Source organism: Papio anubis, chromosome 1 (assembly GCF_008728515.1).
Source record: "Papio anubis isolate 15944 chromosome 1, Panubis1.0, whole genome shotgun sequence".
Classification (NCBI taxonomy): domain Eukaryota; kingdom Metazoa; phylum Chordata; class Mammalia; order Primates; family Cercopithecidae; genus Papio; species Papio anubis.
Genome location: NC_044976.1, coordinates 38,699,402 through 38,715,041, shown reverse-complemented (window position 1 = coordinate 38,715,041; position 15,640 = coordinate 38,699,402). Strand labels below are relative to the sequence as shown.

The 15,640-nt window shown below is 42.6% G+C and overlaps 1 protein-coding gene across 2 annotated transcripts; it reads right to left on the bottom strand.

Annotated features, from left to right (window-relative positions):
• Positions 1-220: 220 nt before the first annotated feature.
• On the bottom strand, positions 221-14,217 carry ZFP69B (ZFP69 zinc finger protein B). Of its 2 annotated transcripts, XM_021939860.2 has the most exons (5): positions 13,307-14,217; positions 9,836-9,921; positions 7,088-7,214; positions 6,720-6,815; positions 221-1,502 (listed from the first exon to the last, which is right to left on the bottom strand). In XM_021939860.2, the coding sequence occupies exons 1-5, from the start codon at positions 13,431-13,433 to the stop codon at positions 337-339; spliced, it is 1,602 nt and encodes a 533-aa protein (XP_021795552.2). In that variant the 5' UTR covers positions 13,434-14,217; the 3' UTR covers positions 221-336. The 2 variants fall into 2 exon arrangements, with proteins under 2 accessions (XP_021795552.2, XP_009204037.2); XM_009205773.4 differs by lacking the exon at positions 9,836-9,921.
• Positions 14,218-15,640: the final 1,423 nt, after the last annotated feature.

The following is a 15,640-nucleotide window of genomic DNA, read 5'->3' as shown; positions in this document are numbered from 1 at the left end:
AGCTCCGCCTCCCGGGTTCACGCCATTCTCCCGCCTCAGCCTCCCAAGTAGCTGAGACTACAGGCGCCCGCCACCACGCCCGGCTAGTTTTTTGTATTTTTAGTAGAGACGGGGTTTCACCATGTTAGCCAGGATAGTCTCGATCTCCTGACCTCGTGATCCACCCGCCTCGGCCTCCCAAAGTGCTGGGATTACAGGCTTGAGCCACCGCGCCCGGCTATTGTGCCAAACCATTTTTTTTAATGTGTTTTTGGAAATAAAAAAATCAGGGAACCACTGATTTTGAATCTTTTGCTCCAACATAGATTCTTTGATGTTTAGTATATTTAGTATATTTCATACGTTGCTGAAGGTATTTCTGAAATGTGTTTTGCAGTGTCTAATAAGGGATGAACTACAGCTGAAGGCTTTTCCACACTCATTACAATCATAAGGTTTTTCTCCAGTATGAATTCTCTGATGTTTAGCAAAGGATGAATCATGTCTGAAGGCTTTCCCACAGTGACTGCATTCATAAGGTTTTACTCCAGTATGGACTCTCTGATGGATAGAAAGATGTATTCTCTGGCTAAAGGCTTTCCCACATTCCTTACATTTATATGGTCTTTCTCCAGTATGAGTTCTCTGGTGTTGAGTTAGGTATGTGCTATGGCTGAAGGTTTTACTACATACATTACAAATATAGGGTTTCACACCAGTATGAATAATCTCATGTTGCCTAAGGTGTCTGATCTGGAAAAACGTTTTTCCACAGTCTTTGCAGGTAAAAGGTTTCTCTCTAACATGAGTTCTCAAATGCTGGATCAGTCCAATGCTTTGGCTGAAGGCTTTCTCACATACCCTACATTCATAGGGCTTCTCCCCAGTATGAATTCTAACATGTTGAGTAAGTGATGAAAGATGTCTGAAGGTTTTCCCACATTCCTTACATTCATAGGGTTTCTCACCAGTATGAATTCTCTGATGTGGAATAAGAGATGAACTTTGGCTAAAGGCTTTTCCACATTCCTTACATCTGAAAGGTTTCTCCCCGGTATGAATTCTCATGTGTTCAGTAAGGTGAATAAGCTGTTTGAAGATTTTTTCACAAATATTACATTCAAAGGTTTTCATTTTTGTGTAACTCCTTGAATGATTAACTAAATCTATGTTGTATCTGCTTCTCTTTCCAGATGTGTCATATTTACGATCTCTTTTACTTGGAAGACCTATTGGTCCTGGTATAACTTCTGACTTCACATTAATTCTTTTCTCAAATCTATTAGATTCTTGGCCTGTCTCCTGAGTGAATGTTTTCTTGCACATCAAGGGGATTTGCCCCTCACCCATTCTTTGGTTCTCTTGTTGGCTTTCTAGCTTATTACATTTGGAGATTCTTCCCAAGGTGGAATACATGGTGCTTCCTTTTGTAGATCTTTCCATCATTAGGCCACAATGTAATTCTTCCCATGAAATATCATTCTGTAAGGCTGACTCTTTGGTTTTTGTTTTGCTCTCCAAGTCTGAAAGAAATAAAAAAATAAAAATGACCCATATTCCCTGCACTTTAAAAAATTAATTGCCACAGTGAGAATGGGAGGACAAAATATATATTACTAGGTACAGGAGTTTTGGATTGTCTTCAAATGTGATTCTGCCACCTTGAGAGCTGATATGAATGCAAGTGAAGTAGAGAAAAGAAGCTGTTAGAAGTATGTAAGGTGGGCCAGGTGCAGTGGCTCATGCTTATCATCCCAGTACTTTAGGAGGCTGAGGCAGGAGGATCGCTTGAGCCCAGGAGTTCAAGACCAGCCTGGGCAACATAAAGAGACCTGTCTCTACAAAAACAAACAAGCAAACAAACAAACAAACCAGGCATGGTGGTGTGTGCCTGTAGTCCTAGCTACTTGGGAGGCTGAGTTGGGAGGATCACTTCACATCTCAGCTTGTAATCACACCACTGCACTCCAGCTTAGTCAACAGAGCAAGACTCTGTCTCAAAGAAAAAAGTATGTAAAATGACTTTAGGAAATTAGGAGGAGCTCATCCATGTGAAGTGCAAGAGGAAATAAACTAATAAGACAATAAGAGCAAATATCAGAAGATAAGATCAAGGAAGATAGAATATTGTTTTTGACAGGGTCTCTCACTCTGTCACCCAGACTGGAGTGCAGTGGCGTGATCATGGCTCACTGCAGCCTCAACTTACCAGGCTCAAGCAGTCCTCCCACCTCAGTCCCCCAAGTAGCTAGAACTTCAGGCACATGCAACCACACCTGGCTAGTTTTTGCATTTTTTGTAGAGAGGAGTTTTCACCATATTGCCCAGGCTGGTCTCAAACTCCTGAGCTCAAGCAATCCACCTGCCTCAGCCTCCCAAAGTGCTAGGATTACAGGTGTAAGCCACCATGCCTGGGTGGAAGATAGGATTCTAACATCGTATCATCTCAAGCCCATATTTCTATGACAAAATTTTCTTTATTTACAAAAAAAGTATTTTAAAAGGTATCTCAAATACTTTTAAACACTAAATAAAACACTGAATAATGTAGGAATGCACTGACTTTTAACAAAGGATAGCATCTCCCTAACTGGGATAAAATTCCCTCCAGTGGTTGAGGATTCTGAAATGTCTCTATTCATGCATTTCCCACCAAAATGTATATGTGAATGTATGCATTTGTATATATGGTCTTAAATATACATCTGTGCAAAAAAAAAATCATATACATATCTACATCTGTTTTAACTCTATATCTTTTTTTTTTTTTTGAGACGGAGTCTCGCTCTGTCGCCCAGGCTGGAGTGCAGTGGCCAGATCTCAGCTCACTGCAAGCTCCGCCTCCCGGGTTCACACCATTCTCCTGCCTCAGCCTCCCGAGTAGCTGGGACTACAGGCGCTCGCCACCTCGCCCGGCTAGTTTTTTGTATTTTTTAGTAGAGACGGGGTTTCACCATGTTAGCCAGGATGGTCTCGATCTCCTGACCTCGTGATCCGCCCGTCTCAGCCTCCCAAAGTGCTGGGATTACAGACTTGAGCCACCGCGCCCGGCCTCTATATCTTTTTTTTTGAGACAGAGTCTCGTTGTGTCACCCAGGCTGGAGTGGAGTGGTGCGATCTTGACTGCAACCTCCGCATCTGAAATTCAAGCAATTCTCCTGCTTCAGCCTCCTGAGTAGCTGGGGTCACAAGCATGTGCCACCACACCTGGCTAATTTTTTTTTTTTTTTTTTTTTTTTAGACAGAGTCCCGCTCTGTTGCCAGGCTGGAGTGCAGTGGCGCGATCTCTGCTCACTGCAAGCTCTGCCTCCCGGGTTCAAGTGATTCTCCTGTCTCAGCCTCCCAAGTAGCTGGGATTACAAGCATGCGCCACCACACCCAGCTAATTTATGTATTTTTAGTAGAGACGGGGTTTCACCATGTTGGCCAGGATGGTCTCAACCTCTTGACATTGTGATCTGCTTGCCTCGGCCTCCCAAAGTGCTGGGATTACAGGCATGAGTCATCACGCCTGGCCGCTAATTTTTGTACTTTTAGTAGAAATGGGGTTTTGCTGTGTTGGTCAGGCTGGTCTCGAACTCCTGACCTCAAGTGATCCGCCTGCCTCACCTTCCCAAAGTGCTGCGATTACAGGTGTTGGCCATTATGCCTGGCCTCTTTCTACCTTTGTTATTGGCACCACACCCAGCCTTAAGTCTACATCTTTATGGGCCTCTTTTTATATCTGTACATTAAGTTTTATCTCATTCTTTATTTAAAAATTTTTTAAATTATTATTATATTTTAGAGATGGGATCATGCTATGTTGCTCAGGCTGGTCTCCAACTTCTCAACTCAAGTGATTCTCCTGTCTCAGCCTTCTGAGTTGCTGAGAAGACAATGTAAACCACCTAGCTAGGCTATCTTATTTTTTCTACAACTGCATTGCATTCTACTGCATGGACATAACATAATTTGACTTGTCCCTACTGAAAAACATTTCACTTGTCTCCAATTTTTCACTGTTATAAAATTACACCATAGTACATCATTATACATAAATGTTTCTATACTCCTGTCAGTATTTCATTGGCTTTACTAGAGAAATTGATGGGTTGTGGATGTGTGCACACTCAGCAAATATGGGTGCCTTTCCCTGCATACTCACTAGATTTGATCAACCTTCATAATTTTTGCCAATATAAGAGGTAGAAAATGGCTTCTCAATTTGTGATAAAATGTTAATTACTCTGTAAAATCTTTAAGGATAGAGAATATATATTTTATTCATAGTATACCTGGCATAAAATTTTTGGATGAAGGAGTTTCTCTGATATTTACCCTTACTATTCCTATCCATCCATTTTGGGCTCTGCCAACCTAAAGCACCAATACTTCCTGTTCACAAAAAAAATCTTATTCCTTAGTATTTCTAACCTCACTTTAGTAACAACACATAAAAAGAGCTCAGAAATAGCTGAATAAATTTTGGAGTCAGCTTAAAAAGCAAGCAGAGATGTTTAGATCACTGATTACAGGGAATAGGGAGATGTTTAATTTTTCTTTTAAAGGCAAAAGCAAGATAAATGTGGTATTTCAAGTGGCCAAATTTGGCAGTAACATTCAAGAAGATTCAGAAAAATAAAGTAAGACATCAGCAAATGCAACTTGAAAGTTTAATAACTCAGGCATAAAATGATGGAAATGTGCCTTAGTGTTGCCTCAACACAGATGAACAGTACAAGCGGATCAAACAGGTAATATTAAGGAAAAAACTGTAGGGAACCGGGGAAAAACAGAGTCGAAAACCTGCTTAATGTTCTTGATGATATCATGATTTCTAGAGACTGAAAGAACAGGGAGGTTAGGATGAGAAACTTGTTTAGATGAGACGGCTTCTGTTTTTGGATGTACTGGGTGTGAAGTACAGTGCTTCTATGTGGAGATGTCGTAAATGCCAGAGATATGTAAGAATAGGGTTCATATGGATATATAAAACAAATATGAAAAAAGGAGAATATGGGCATGGAAGGAATAGTTGAAACCATCACAAAACATCTGTGGGAGTTTGTACAGAAATAGAACAGCAGTGTAAAAAAGACAAAGGTTCCTCAGAAATCGTGGCAGAGACTGCTGGTTATTCCCTAAACTCTGTTCTCCCCGATTTTGGACATACAACTAGATTATATTTCCCAATCTCCCTTGAATTAGATTGAGTGAAGTCATGAAGGTCTCTCCTGTTACCAGAATGAAAGTGAAAGTGATGTGAACCACCACAGACCGGCCCATAAAAACCTCCCAAATGAACTCCTTTGCTTATTCTATTATAACTCCTCGCTTATTCTATGTTGTCTAAATGCAGATGATGAGGAAACCCTGGGGGATAGAGGAGCCACAGGCAGAAGAATCCTTCTGAATCACCAGATGAAGAGGAACTGTCCAGTGACCTAAACAATTTCTCCAGGGCCCACTGCAGTGGCTCATGCCTGTAATCCTAGCACTTTAGGAGGCCAAGTAGGCAGATCACTTGAGGCCAAGAGTTTGAGACCAGCCTGGCCAACATAGTGAAACCCTGTCTCTACTAAAAATACAAAAATGATTAGCCGGGCACAGTGACTCACACCTGTAATCCCAGCTACTTGGGAGGCTGAGGTAGGAGAATTGCTTGAACCCAGGAGGTGGAGGTTGCAGTGAGCCAAAACTGTACCACAGCACTCCAGCCTGGGTGACAGAGCAAGACTCTGTCTCAAAAAAGAAAAAAAAAAAACAAAACCAATTTCTCCAGATCAGTATATGATCAAGGAATAAGTTCATATCCTGACCTAGGCAGAAATCATGTATCTGCATTAAAAAAGACACTGATGAGAAGCACTGAAAAAGCAATAAGAGAAATAGAGGAGACAAAAATTATTAAACTAGTTGATAGAGGAAAGGATATTAAGGTGACAAGGACTATATGTATAATCTAATGCAGCCATGTAAAATAGTGCCATAAGAACACACAAACTGTGGTGTCAGAATGATTAGAATTAAGATACTGAGTCTACCAAGTAGTAGCTAACTGCCCTGTATACATTTTTTAATCAGCCTCCTTTTCCTCATTTCTAAGACAGAGCTAATGTGGGACTCACAGAGAACCCAACTATCCTTCAGAGAACCCAGGTAAATACTATCATTATTACGGAACTTAAATGTTAACGAAGACTGTTAAAATCCACTGGATCTGCTAAGAACGAATTCTGTGGTTGATTTCTCAAAGAGCCATACATTTTCTGGCATGAAAAGTTAAATTACACAAGTTAAAATGAGAGAGTTACAATTGAAACTGTGATCACAGAATAAGGATTAGAAAAAATATTGAAAATGAAATCATTGAAAGTGAAACCGATGGTAAAATGACATGAGAGTCCAGTGAAGTGGACTGTGTTTAACGAGGAGAGACCTGTGTAAATCTAAATGTACATGGGAAAGAAACTATGATCAGAGCAAGGTTTAGAATACTGGGAAAGAGGTAAAAATCATGAAAGTCAGATCAAAAGAAATGATGAAGGTTAACCCTGATGAGAAAGGCATCTCTTTTCCTCTGACTCCAGAGAGACTAATGAGAAGATGCAAGTGTGGGAAAAGGGTGATAGAGATAACAGAATCAACTTTCTTGAATGTACCATCCTCAGGGCCTCAGTCTTCCCCACAGCTTGGACAAGGCCTTGAGGGGAATTCTCTGGCTGACATCACAAAGGCCCCACCTGCCTTGCACTTACCTGAACTTGGTACTCCTGAAATCTCTCTCTCCATCAGCCATGGTTCTTCTCCTTTCTCCAACTGGGAAATCATGCCAGGTTTGGAAAGCTGATATCCTGTTTATGGGGAAGAAAAGACTGTATGTGCTGAGATCACAGAGCCATCCCAAGAATTTAAATATGGTTCTTTGGTATTCAGGCCTTCTAAAGAAAGCAGAGTAGAGTAGAAAGAACAGAGCAGAAAAGAGCATAGCAATCCTGACTGGGTGTTCAGAAGGAAACAGAAAACCTCTAATATACAACCCAAACCCCAAACAAAGCACTTAATTTAGAAACAAAGGTTTTCATCCAATAGGTACATTCTATTTTCAAGAGAAGCCCATCCTTACCCACTGAGACCAGGTTCCCATAGTTCTCCAGCATCACCTCCCGGTACAGATTCCGGTGAGCAGGGGCCAGCTGCCCCCACTCCTCCTGAGTGAAGTCCACAGATACGTCCTTGAAGGTTAATAGTTCCTAGAACATCAAATACGTTCCTTTTCAGCCAGACTTCAGGAAGTTTTTCTGACCTTGTCTAGAAGCTAAGAGATTCTAGTCAAGTTTTCCTGGATACTCTCTTGCTAATCATTTAATTTATTATAATGATTATAGATTACATAAAATGGAGGTTATAAAACAATGCATAAAACATGTAAGCTACCTCTGCAACTTACAATCTGGCTGAAGGGAAAATATTCATGAAATATTAAAGAAGGTCACAGTACAGTGTACAGTAATTTTGATTAAAGACAATAAAGTTCAGGAGTATTTGGGGAAGCGGGGAGTTCAGAAGGGGCTAAGGCCACAAGAGAAAACAGGGACTTTTCTTGGGCAGAAAGAATTGGTTAAAATGAGAATACTTTAGCATGGGTAAAATAACCTTACCTAGGTTTTTCTGTTAATAATAAAAGTATGAGAGAACAGCACATTTTTGGAGGGAACATGAATTCTGCCTAATAATGAAGACATCTGGACAGAGATAGACATGCTGGGGTAAGAAGTATAAGGGTCTATTATGTATGAGCTACAAAAAACAAATAACCATTTGACAATTATTTTTTAAAAATACTCCGTTAGAGAAATGCAAATCAAAACCACAATGAGATACCATCTCATGCCAGTTAGAACGGCAATCATTAAAAAGTCAGGGAACAGCAGATGCTGGGGAGGATGTGGAGAAATAGGAACGCTGTTACACTGTTGGTGGGAGTGTAAATTAGTTCAACAATTGTGCAAGACAGTGTGGTGATTCCTCAAGGATCTAGAACCAGCAATACCATTTGACCCAGCAATCCCACTACTGGGTATATACCCAAAGGATTATAAATAATTCTACTATAAAGACACATGCACACATATGTTTATTGCAGCACTGTTCACAATAGCAAAACTTTGGAACCAACCCAAATGCCCATCAATGATAGACTGGATAAAGAAAATGTGGCACATATACACCATGGAATACTATGCAGCCATAAAAAATGATGAGTTCATGTCCTTTGCAGGGACATGGATGAAGCTAGAAACCATCATTCTCAGCAAACTAACACAGGAACAGAAAACAAAACACCTCATGTTCTCACTCATAAGTGGGAGTTGAACAGTGAGATCACATGGACACAGGGAGGGGAACATCACACACTGGGGCGTGTCAGAGGATGGGGGCTAGGGGAGGGATAGCATTAGCAGAAATACCTAATGTAGATGATGGGTTGATGGGTGCAGCAAACCAGCATGGCACATGTATACCTATGGAATAAACCTGCACATTCTGCACATGCATCCCAGAACTTCAAGTATAATAATTAAAAAAAAACCTCCCAAAAGCTAAGAGAATTCAGATGCTGGAAGGCTGAAATAACAACAAATCCCCTAAGTATAGAGAGTATTTTAATGCTTTTTGTATTGTAAATAATTCTGAAATGCATTTCAGGCCTATTAGGCTAATGTTAGCATCCACATTTAACCCATGAGAAAGCTGAATTTGAGAAAAGTTAAAGACATAGGATTAAACCCTGTGATTTAAACACATGATTAAACCATGTGATTTTGGGAGCCAAGATCACTCCACTTTAAAACTCTTCTGTTCTCTAATAATACCCTCTTCTATTTCTCAGACTACTCTCTAATTTTCTTGAGTTTCCCTATGCCTCTGGGGTTTGGTAGTGCAGAGTTTCGCCAGTGCTATCAGTTTTCTGATTACTTCCTTTAGGACACACGGCACACTGTTAAACTGCTCTTAGAAGTCTTCCCTCCTTTTCTGCTTAGCCTATTTAGCTCATGCTCTTCATGACCTGCCAGTATCCTCTCTGAAAGCTGAAATCTGAAAAGAAAATCATTTCTTTTTTCAGTTACAGTTCTGCTCTAGGACTTGACCAAAAATCCTCACTTAAAGGTCATCAATGAAGTGTACACATCTCCAAGAATATCAGAAACTGATTCTGTTGACTTTTAAATGTTACTTAAAATGACTCATGTTTGTCTTTCTCCCAGATGATATGTGAATTTCATGGGCAAGGACTACATTACATACTTCTCCTCTCTGTCTCTTTCTCTCTCACACACATGCGGCCTCAGCACAATATATTTGTTGGATAAATGGCTAGAGGTTGGCAAAAAAAGAGGTTTCCTGTGGAAGGTTACTACTGGTGGGGAAATTACCTGTGAAATCAACTGATGTGGCCTGGTTTTCTAATGAAGAACAGGCTAAGAAAAGCCAATCAGCCGGGCGCGGTGGTTCACGCCTGTAATCCCAGCACTTTGGGAGGCTGAGGTGGGTGGATCACGAAGTCAGGAGATTGAGACCATCCTGGCTAACACGGTGAAACCCCGTCTCTACTAAAAATACAAAAAATTAGCTGGGGATGGTGGCAGGCACCTGTAATCCCAGCTACTCGAGAGTCTGAGGCAGAAGAATGGCATGAACCTGGGAGGCAGAGCTTGCAGTGAGCTGAGATCGCACCACTGTCCATCTCAAAAAAAAAAAAAAGAAAAAAAAGAAAGGCCAATCCAGGAAGTTGAGTCAAAGAAAATCAAATTCCAGTGTTCTTAAAATCTGAGAAACAATGTCAAGAAAGTGACCAGAAACTCCAACCCACCTGGGATTCTGCTGTCAGGGGTCCAAGGGCCACTCTACTGTCTAAACTGTCTCCCTGGGTCTCATCAGCATCCTGAGACAGCAGAGCTGGGAAAGGAAAAGAGCCATGAGGTTTGCGTCGCCCCAAATCACCCAGAGAAACTGCCTACAGACCCATTCAGTGTGGCTTCTCCCCAAAAACGTTCACAAAGAGGGACATTTAGAGTGACTCAAGGGCCTCCTTAATAAGGAGGACGTGCTGTAAGCTGCTTTCACCATTAATATTTCCCAATGGTCTTAGAGATCTCTCAGGCCAATCTTTTGTTCAAAAATCCTCAAAGGTTTCCCCACTGACAAGAAAGAAAAATGCAAACACTTCAATATAGATTTCTTGTTATTTTAAAATTATTATTATTATTTTGAGACAGAGTCTTTCTCTGTCACCCAGGCTGGAGGGCAGTGGCATAATCTCAGCTCACTGCAACTTCCACCTCCCAGATTCAAGAGATTCTTGTGCCTCAGCCTCCCGAGTAGCTGGGATTACAGGCATGTGTCACTATGCCCAGCTAATCAACATAGATTTCAAGATCCTCCACAACCAGTCCATGGCTTCTCTAAGTATTATCTTCTCTAAACATTATCCTTCATTCACTGGACACACCTACCCACACAATCCTAGTACCATTCTTTGAACACAGCTGGATAGTACCCCACCCAAATCCTATCTGGTGAAAAACTGAGGTATCCTTCAGGCCCAGTTCAAGTAAAGTTTTCCCAGACACCCTTAATGAGAAGAAAGTTTATTCTCTCCTATGCTTCCCAAAAGCTTGGTTTTTATATCTGTTCTAGTATCTATCTCAGGCTGCTTTTTACTTTATGTGTATAATTATCTCTCTCAATTGAGTATTAATGAGGGTATGGATGGAAACTGTATCTTGCTCATTTTTTTCCATCTGCTAAAGTGCTACACATAACACACTGCCAGCTTTCTAGAATTTAAGTAATTTTGGCAGAATTTGAGGTATTAAAAATATGCACTACAGGCCGGCCGCAGTGGCTCACGCCTGTAATCCCAGCACTTTGGGAGGCTGAGGTGAGTGGATCACGAGGTCAGGAGTTCATGACCAGCCTGGCCAAGATAGTATAACCCTGTCTCTACTAAAAATACAAAAATTAGCTGGGTGTGGTGGCGGGCACCTGTAATCCCAGCTACTCGGGAGGCTGAGACAGGAGAATCACTTGAACTGGGGAGGCGGAGGTTGCAGTGAGCAAGATCTCACCACTGCACCCCAGCCTGGGTGACAGAGCAGGCAGGACTTTGTCTCAAAAAAAAAAAAAAAAAAAAATGCACTAGAGGCCGGGCGAGGTGGGCAGATCACTTGAGATCAGGAGTTCAAGACCAGCCTGGCCAACATGGTGACACCCCATCTCTACTAAAAATACAAAAAATTTAGCTGGGTATCATGGTGCACACCTGTAATACCAGCTACTGGGGAGGCTGAGGCATGAGAATCACTTGAACCCGGGAGGCGGAGGTTTCAGTAAACCAAGATTGCGCCATTGGACTCCAGCTTGGGTGACAGAGCGAGACTCTATCTCAAAAAAAAAAAAAAAAAAGCACTAGGAATTAAGGCACATGAATAACTTTGTATTTTACTCCAACTTTTTATCACGACTATTGAACATCCATACATCCACATCTAGATTCAACAATTGTTAATATTTACCATATTTGCTTTACCGATCTACATTTTTTCTGAAGCATTTCAAAGTTGTCTGCATTATAATACTTTATCCCTAAAGATTTCAAATAAGGATCTTCTCTTGTATAACCACAATACCATTTATTACATCTATGAAAATTAACAATAATTCCATAGTATCATCTAAATATTCAGTCCATATTCACATTTCCTCAACTGTTTCCTCAACTTTTATTCTGGATTTTTTCCAAACCAGGAGTGAATTAAGGTTCACACATTCAAAGTGGTTGTTACTTCTAGTCTCTTTTACTCTAGAATAAGTACTTTCCCTTTCTTCATGACGTTGTCTTTTTAAGATACAAGAACAGTCTGACTGTATCCTCAAGGTGGGGTTTATCTTATTTCTCCATCCCCTGTATTTTCTGTAAACCAGCAGTTCAGTCTTTAAATTTAATTTAGGATCACGTTAAACATTTTTGGTAGGAATACCTTGTAGGTGGTACCAGGTGCTTTATATTACAGTATCTGGAAAGTATAAAATGCCCGGCTATCCCATTACTGAGACATTTGGTTAAAACTGTGACCACCACACCTCACCATTGGAAAATTCTGTTCATTCTTTGCCATTTAGGAAGTAATTTGAGGGAATAATACTTTAATATCATGTAAGTATCTGTTCCTCATTAACCTTTCAATTATTTTATTTATGGTAAAAGAGTCTATCATTCTTTCTACATTTATTTATTTATCTATTTATTTATTTCCAAGACAAGGTCTTGCTCTATCACCCAGCCTGGAGTGCAGTGGCGCCATCTCAGTTCACTGAAACCTCCGCTTTCCTGGTTCAAGCGATTCTCGTGCCTCAGCCTCTGGAGTAGCTGGGATTACAGGCATGCGCCACCACGCCCAGTTAATATTTGTATTTTTAGTAGAGATAGGGTTTTGTCATGTTGGCCAGGCTGGTCTCAAACTCTTGGCCTCAAATTCCTGGTCTCAAGCAATCTGCCTGCCTCGGCCTCCCAAATTGCTGGGATTACAGGCATGAGCCAGCACACCTGGCCTCTTTCTACCTTTATTATTGGCAGGCATTTTCTGTAAAAAGCTTTCCCTCCCCAGCTGAAGAGGATCTAAAAGGCAAGGCAAATGCATCATTCATTCCCATAATAACCTATTTTTCAAAGTAAGGAATCAGTGTATTAATTACCTCCAATGTTTGCAAATGAAATTCCCCCCATCTTTCTCTATTTTAAGTGTCAAGGTGATCATGTGGAATTTTACTTATTGGTGTTACCATCAGTTTGGATACTTCAGCTTTCCCAAATCTGTCGAGTGACAGACCCTTAAACCTGGCCTCTTTTGACACATATCCATTAGTCTTTAAGCTCTTCCTTGCTTTCTAGCACAAGTTACTCCAGGCCTACTTGGTACTTCCCCTGCTGCTTCTCCTTCTGACCTAGCCACTAAGTTCCTGTGTGACCCTCGGCAGGCCTCCCATTTGATTTACATTTCCCCACTGTTAGAATAAGAAAAATCAGGTTAAGTCCATCCTGCCCCACATGGCCATGGGAAGGATAAAAATAAATAATATACATAACCATGACACTGAAATACTGGTCCTAGGCTGAACTGACCACTACTATTTCGGAAAATGCCAGACTAGGAGCCACAATCAAGAACTCCAGAAACCTTCCACCCATTCATCTAAGAGATGCTTCCACTCAAGTGACTCATTCCGTCTCACACTAGAGGGGACTGCTTTTCCTCCCTCCCACCCATCAGTTTATTCTCACCTTCTCCTTTAAACATTTTAGTCACATCCTCCCACAGGGCCACCCCCTCTGTGACCTTCTTTGGATGATGCAACTTCACCCACGTGCTGGCCTCGGTGGGCAGGGTGATCAGGAGCTGCTGCAGCATGACGGCGTCTGCACTCCTTTCTGAGGACCCTCTGTCTTAGCCCATAGGGCTTGTCCACCTCTAACGAGGAAATTGCTGGAACCTCTGACAGGAGGCTTCCCAATTGTACCGATCTCCTTTAATCGCCGACTCCTACTCCTCAATGTCCTCTCTCAGGAACCCAGAGAACATACAGTATCAAAATCCGAGATCTGGACTTGTGTCTGTCATCAGCTCTCAGGGCGCATCTCCCAACTTGAGCTCCATCTGTCTCCTCGGCCAGCAGCTGGAGGCGCCAAGTATTTACTCTCAGCAGCCCCTGCAGATGCCTAGAAGACATTAGCATCAGCAAAGGACCAAGGAGGCTCAGTCATAGGGCGGAACGCTAGAACGTATATGGATCACTGTAAAATGTTTCCAAACGATACACGGAGGCGGTGAGCAGACACAGCCCACAAAGTTCAAAGCACCGCGCAGGTGTCAGGAAGCACAAAGAGATGAATACAATCCAATTCTTTGTTTGGGGCAGTAATTATGTGTAAAGTAGCCGGGGATTTGGAATCCCAGCTCTTTCCCTAGTCGGCTGTAGCAAACCGCGAAACCGCTAGACCCCGTCTCCTCCTCCCCAAATGAGAGGCTAAGTCTTCCCCTCAGAGCGGGACCCGCCCGGCCCTGCCCTCCCAGCCTTTGTCTAAGCACGACTCCGGGGCTGCGGAGAGCACCGCGCGCGACAGGGTGGCCGCGGGCGGAACTCGCGCTTCCCGGCTCGCCCAGCTCCCCAAGCTCGGGACAGCCACCCGCTCACCCTCTCCCCGCTGGGCCGGCACGCCCCGCCTTCCCACCGTTGCGGCCAGGTCCCGGCACCGCGCCGCCACGCTCCCTTGTAGCGCCGCGGCGGGCAGCCGGGGCCCAGTGCGCCTGCGCAGCGGCTGTCCGGAGCATCGTTCCCAGCGTTCTCCCCGGAGCATCGTTCCCAGCGTCCTCTCCGGGAGCCGCTCGGCGAGCGCAGACGCCCCCACCGGTGCTTGCTGGGTTCGCTCCTTTCAGGGTCTCCCAGGATCCGATCCCTGCGAGCATCATCAGCCTGGCTCCTGCGGGAGGAGCCTGCGTTCTTGGGCCCCAGACTCTGATGAAGAACAACCATCTTTCCTCCGCTGGGAAAATGCACGTGAACGTTTAGGGTGAGCCTTTGAAACCCTTGACAAAAGGGAGCCATCGGCATCACGTTTTTTGGTGAAACGACACTGGTGTAAAATAATCCATAGCAGTTTCCCTAAATATTATGTACATGCCAGTTATTTATTATCAGCAGACAGTTGAATGGGTTCTGGTGTATTGTTAAAAGAATACTACAACAGTTTTCTGTTCTAGTATTCAATCAAAGTTCTCATGTTTATTGCTTACCTTGTATTTCTGAAATGCCAGAAAATACACACACACACACACACAAAATTATTGCCTATAATTTCAGCAAGCAGCGGTAACCTTGCTAAAGGTTGGTGTACAGCCTTTCCTACACACACACAACGTTTTTCACGCATTGTTATATATTTTCCACAAAAGCAATTATACTGTAATGCTGTTTTATTGCTGAGTTTTCTCCCTCCAACAAAATAGGAGTACATCACTCCAAATACATTTCTACATCAATAGTTTACAAAAACCACAACTGGAAATAGAATACAATTATAGTACTTGCTAGCTGTTATGAACCGAATGTTTGGGTTCCCCAAAATTTATCTTGAAGCCCTAACCCCTATTGTATTTGGAGGGTATTTAGAGATAGGGCCTTTATGGAAGTAATTAAGGTTACATGAAGTCATAAATAAGGGTGGGACCCTGCTCTGACAGGATCAGTGTCCTTATAAGAAGAGACATTAGAGAGTTTGCTATCACCCTCCCTCTCCCTTTCTCCTTTTTTTCTCTCCTCCTCTCCAGGCGCTGCAGGCTCTCAGGAAAGGCCATGTGAGGACTTATGGAGAAGGCTTTTGTCTCCAAGCCAGGAATATAGCCCTAGTCAGAAACGAACCCAGCTGGACCATATGTGGGGCTTGTAGTCTCCACACTGAGAAAATAAATTTCCGTGTTTTCTGTGTTTTTTTTTTTTTTTTTGATGGAGTCTCGCACTGTTGCCCGGGCTGGAGTGCAGTGGCGCAATCTCAACTCACTGCAAGCTCCACCTCCCGGCTTCAAGCGATTCTCCTGCCTCAGCCTCCCACGCAGCTGGG

Excerpts from the sequence above, each read along its gene's own strand:
- ZFP69B (XM_021939860.2), bottom strand. The coding sequence starts at position 13,433 with ATGCTGCAGCAGCTCCTGATCACCCTGCCCACCGAGGCCAGCACGTGG. Across the intron at positions 9,922-13,306 it reads TAAAATGTTTAAAGGAGAAG|CTCTGCTGTCTCAGGATGCT; the intron begins GTGAGAATAAAC and ends TTCCTTTCCCAG. Across the intron at positions 6,816-7,087 it reads TGGGAACCTGGTCTCAGTGG|GATATCAGCTTTCCAAACCT; the intron begins GTAAGGATGGGC and ends CCCCATAAACAG.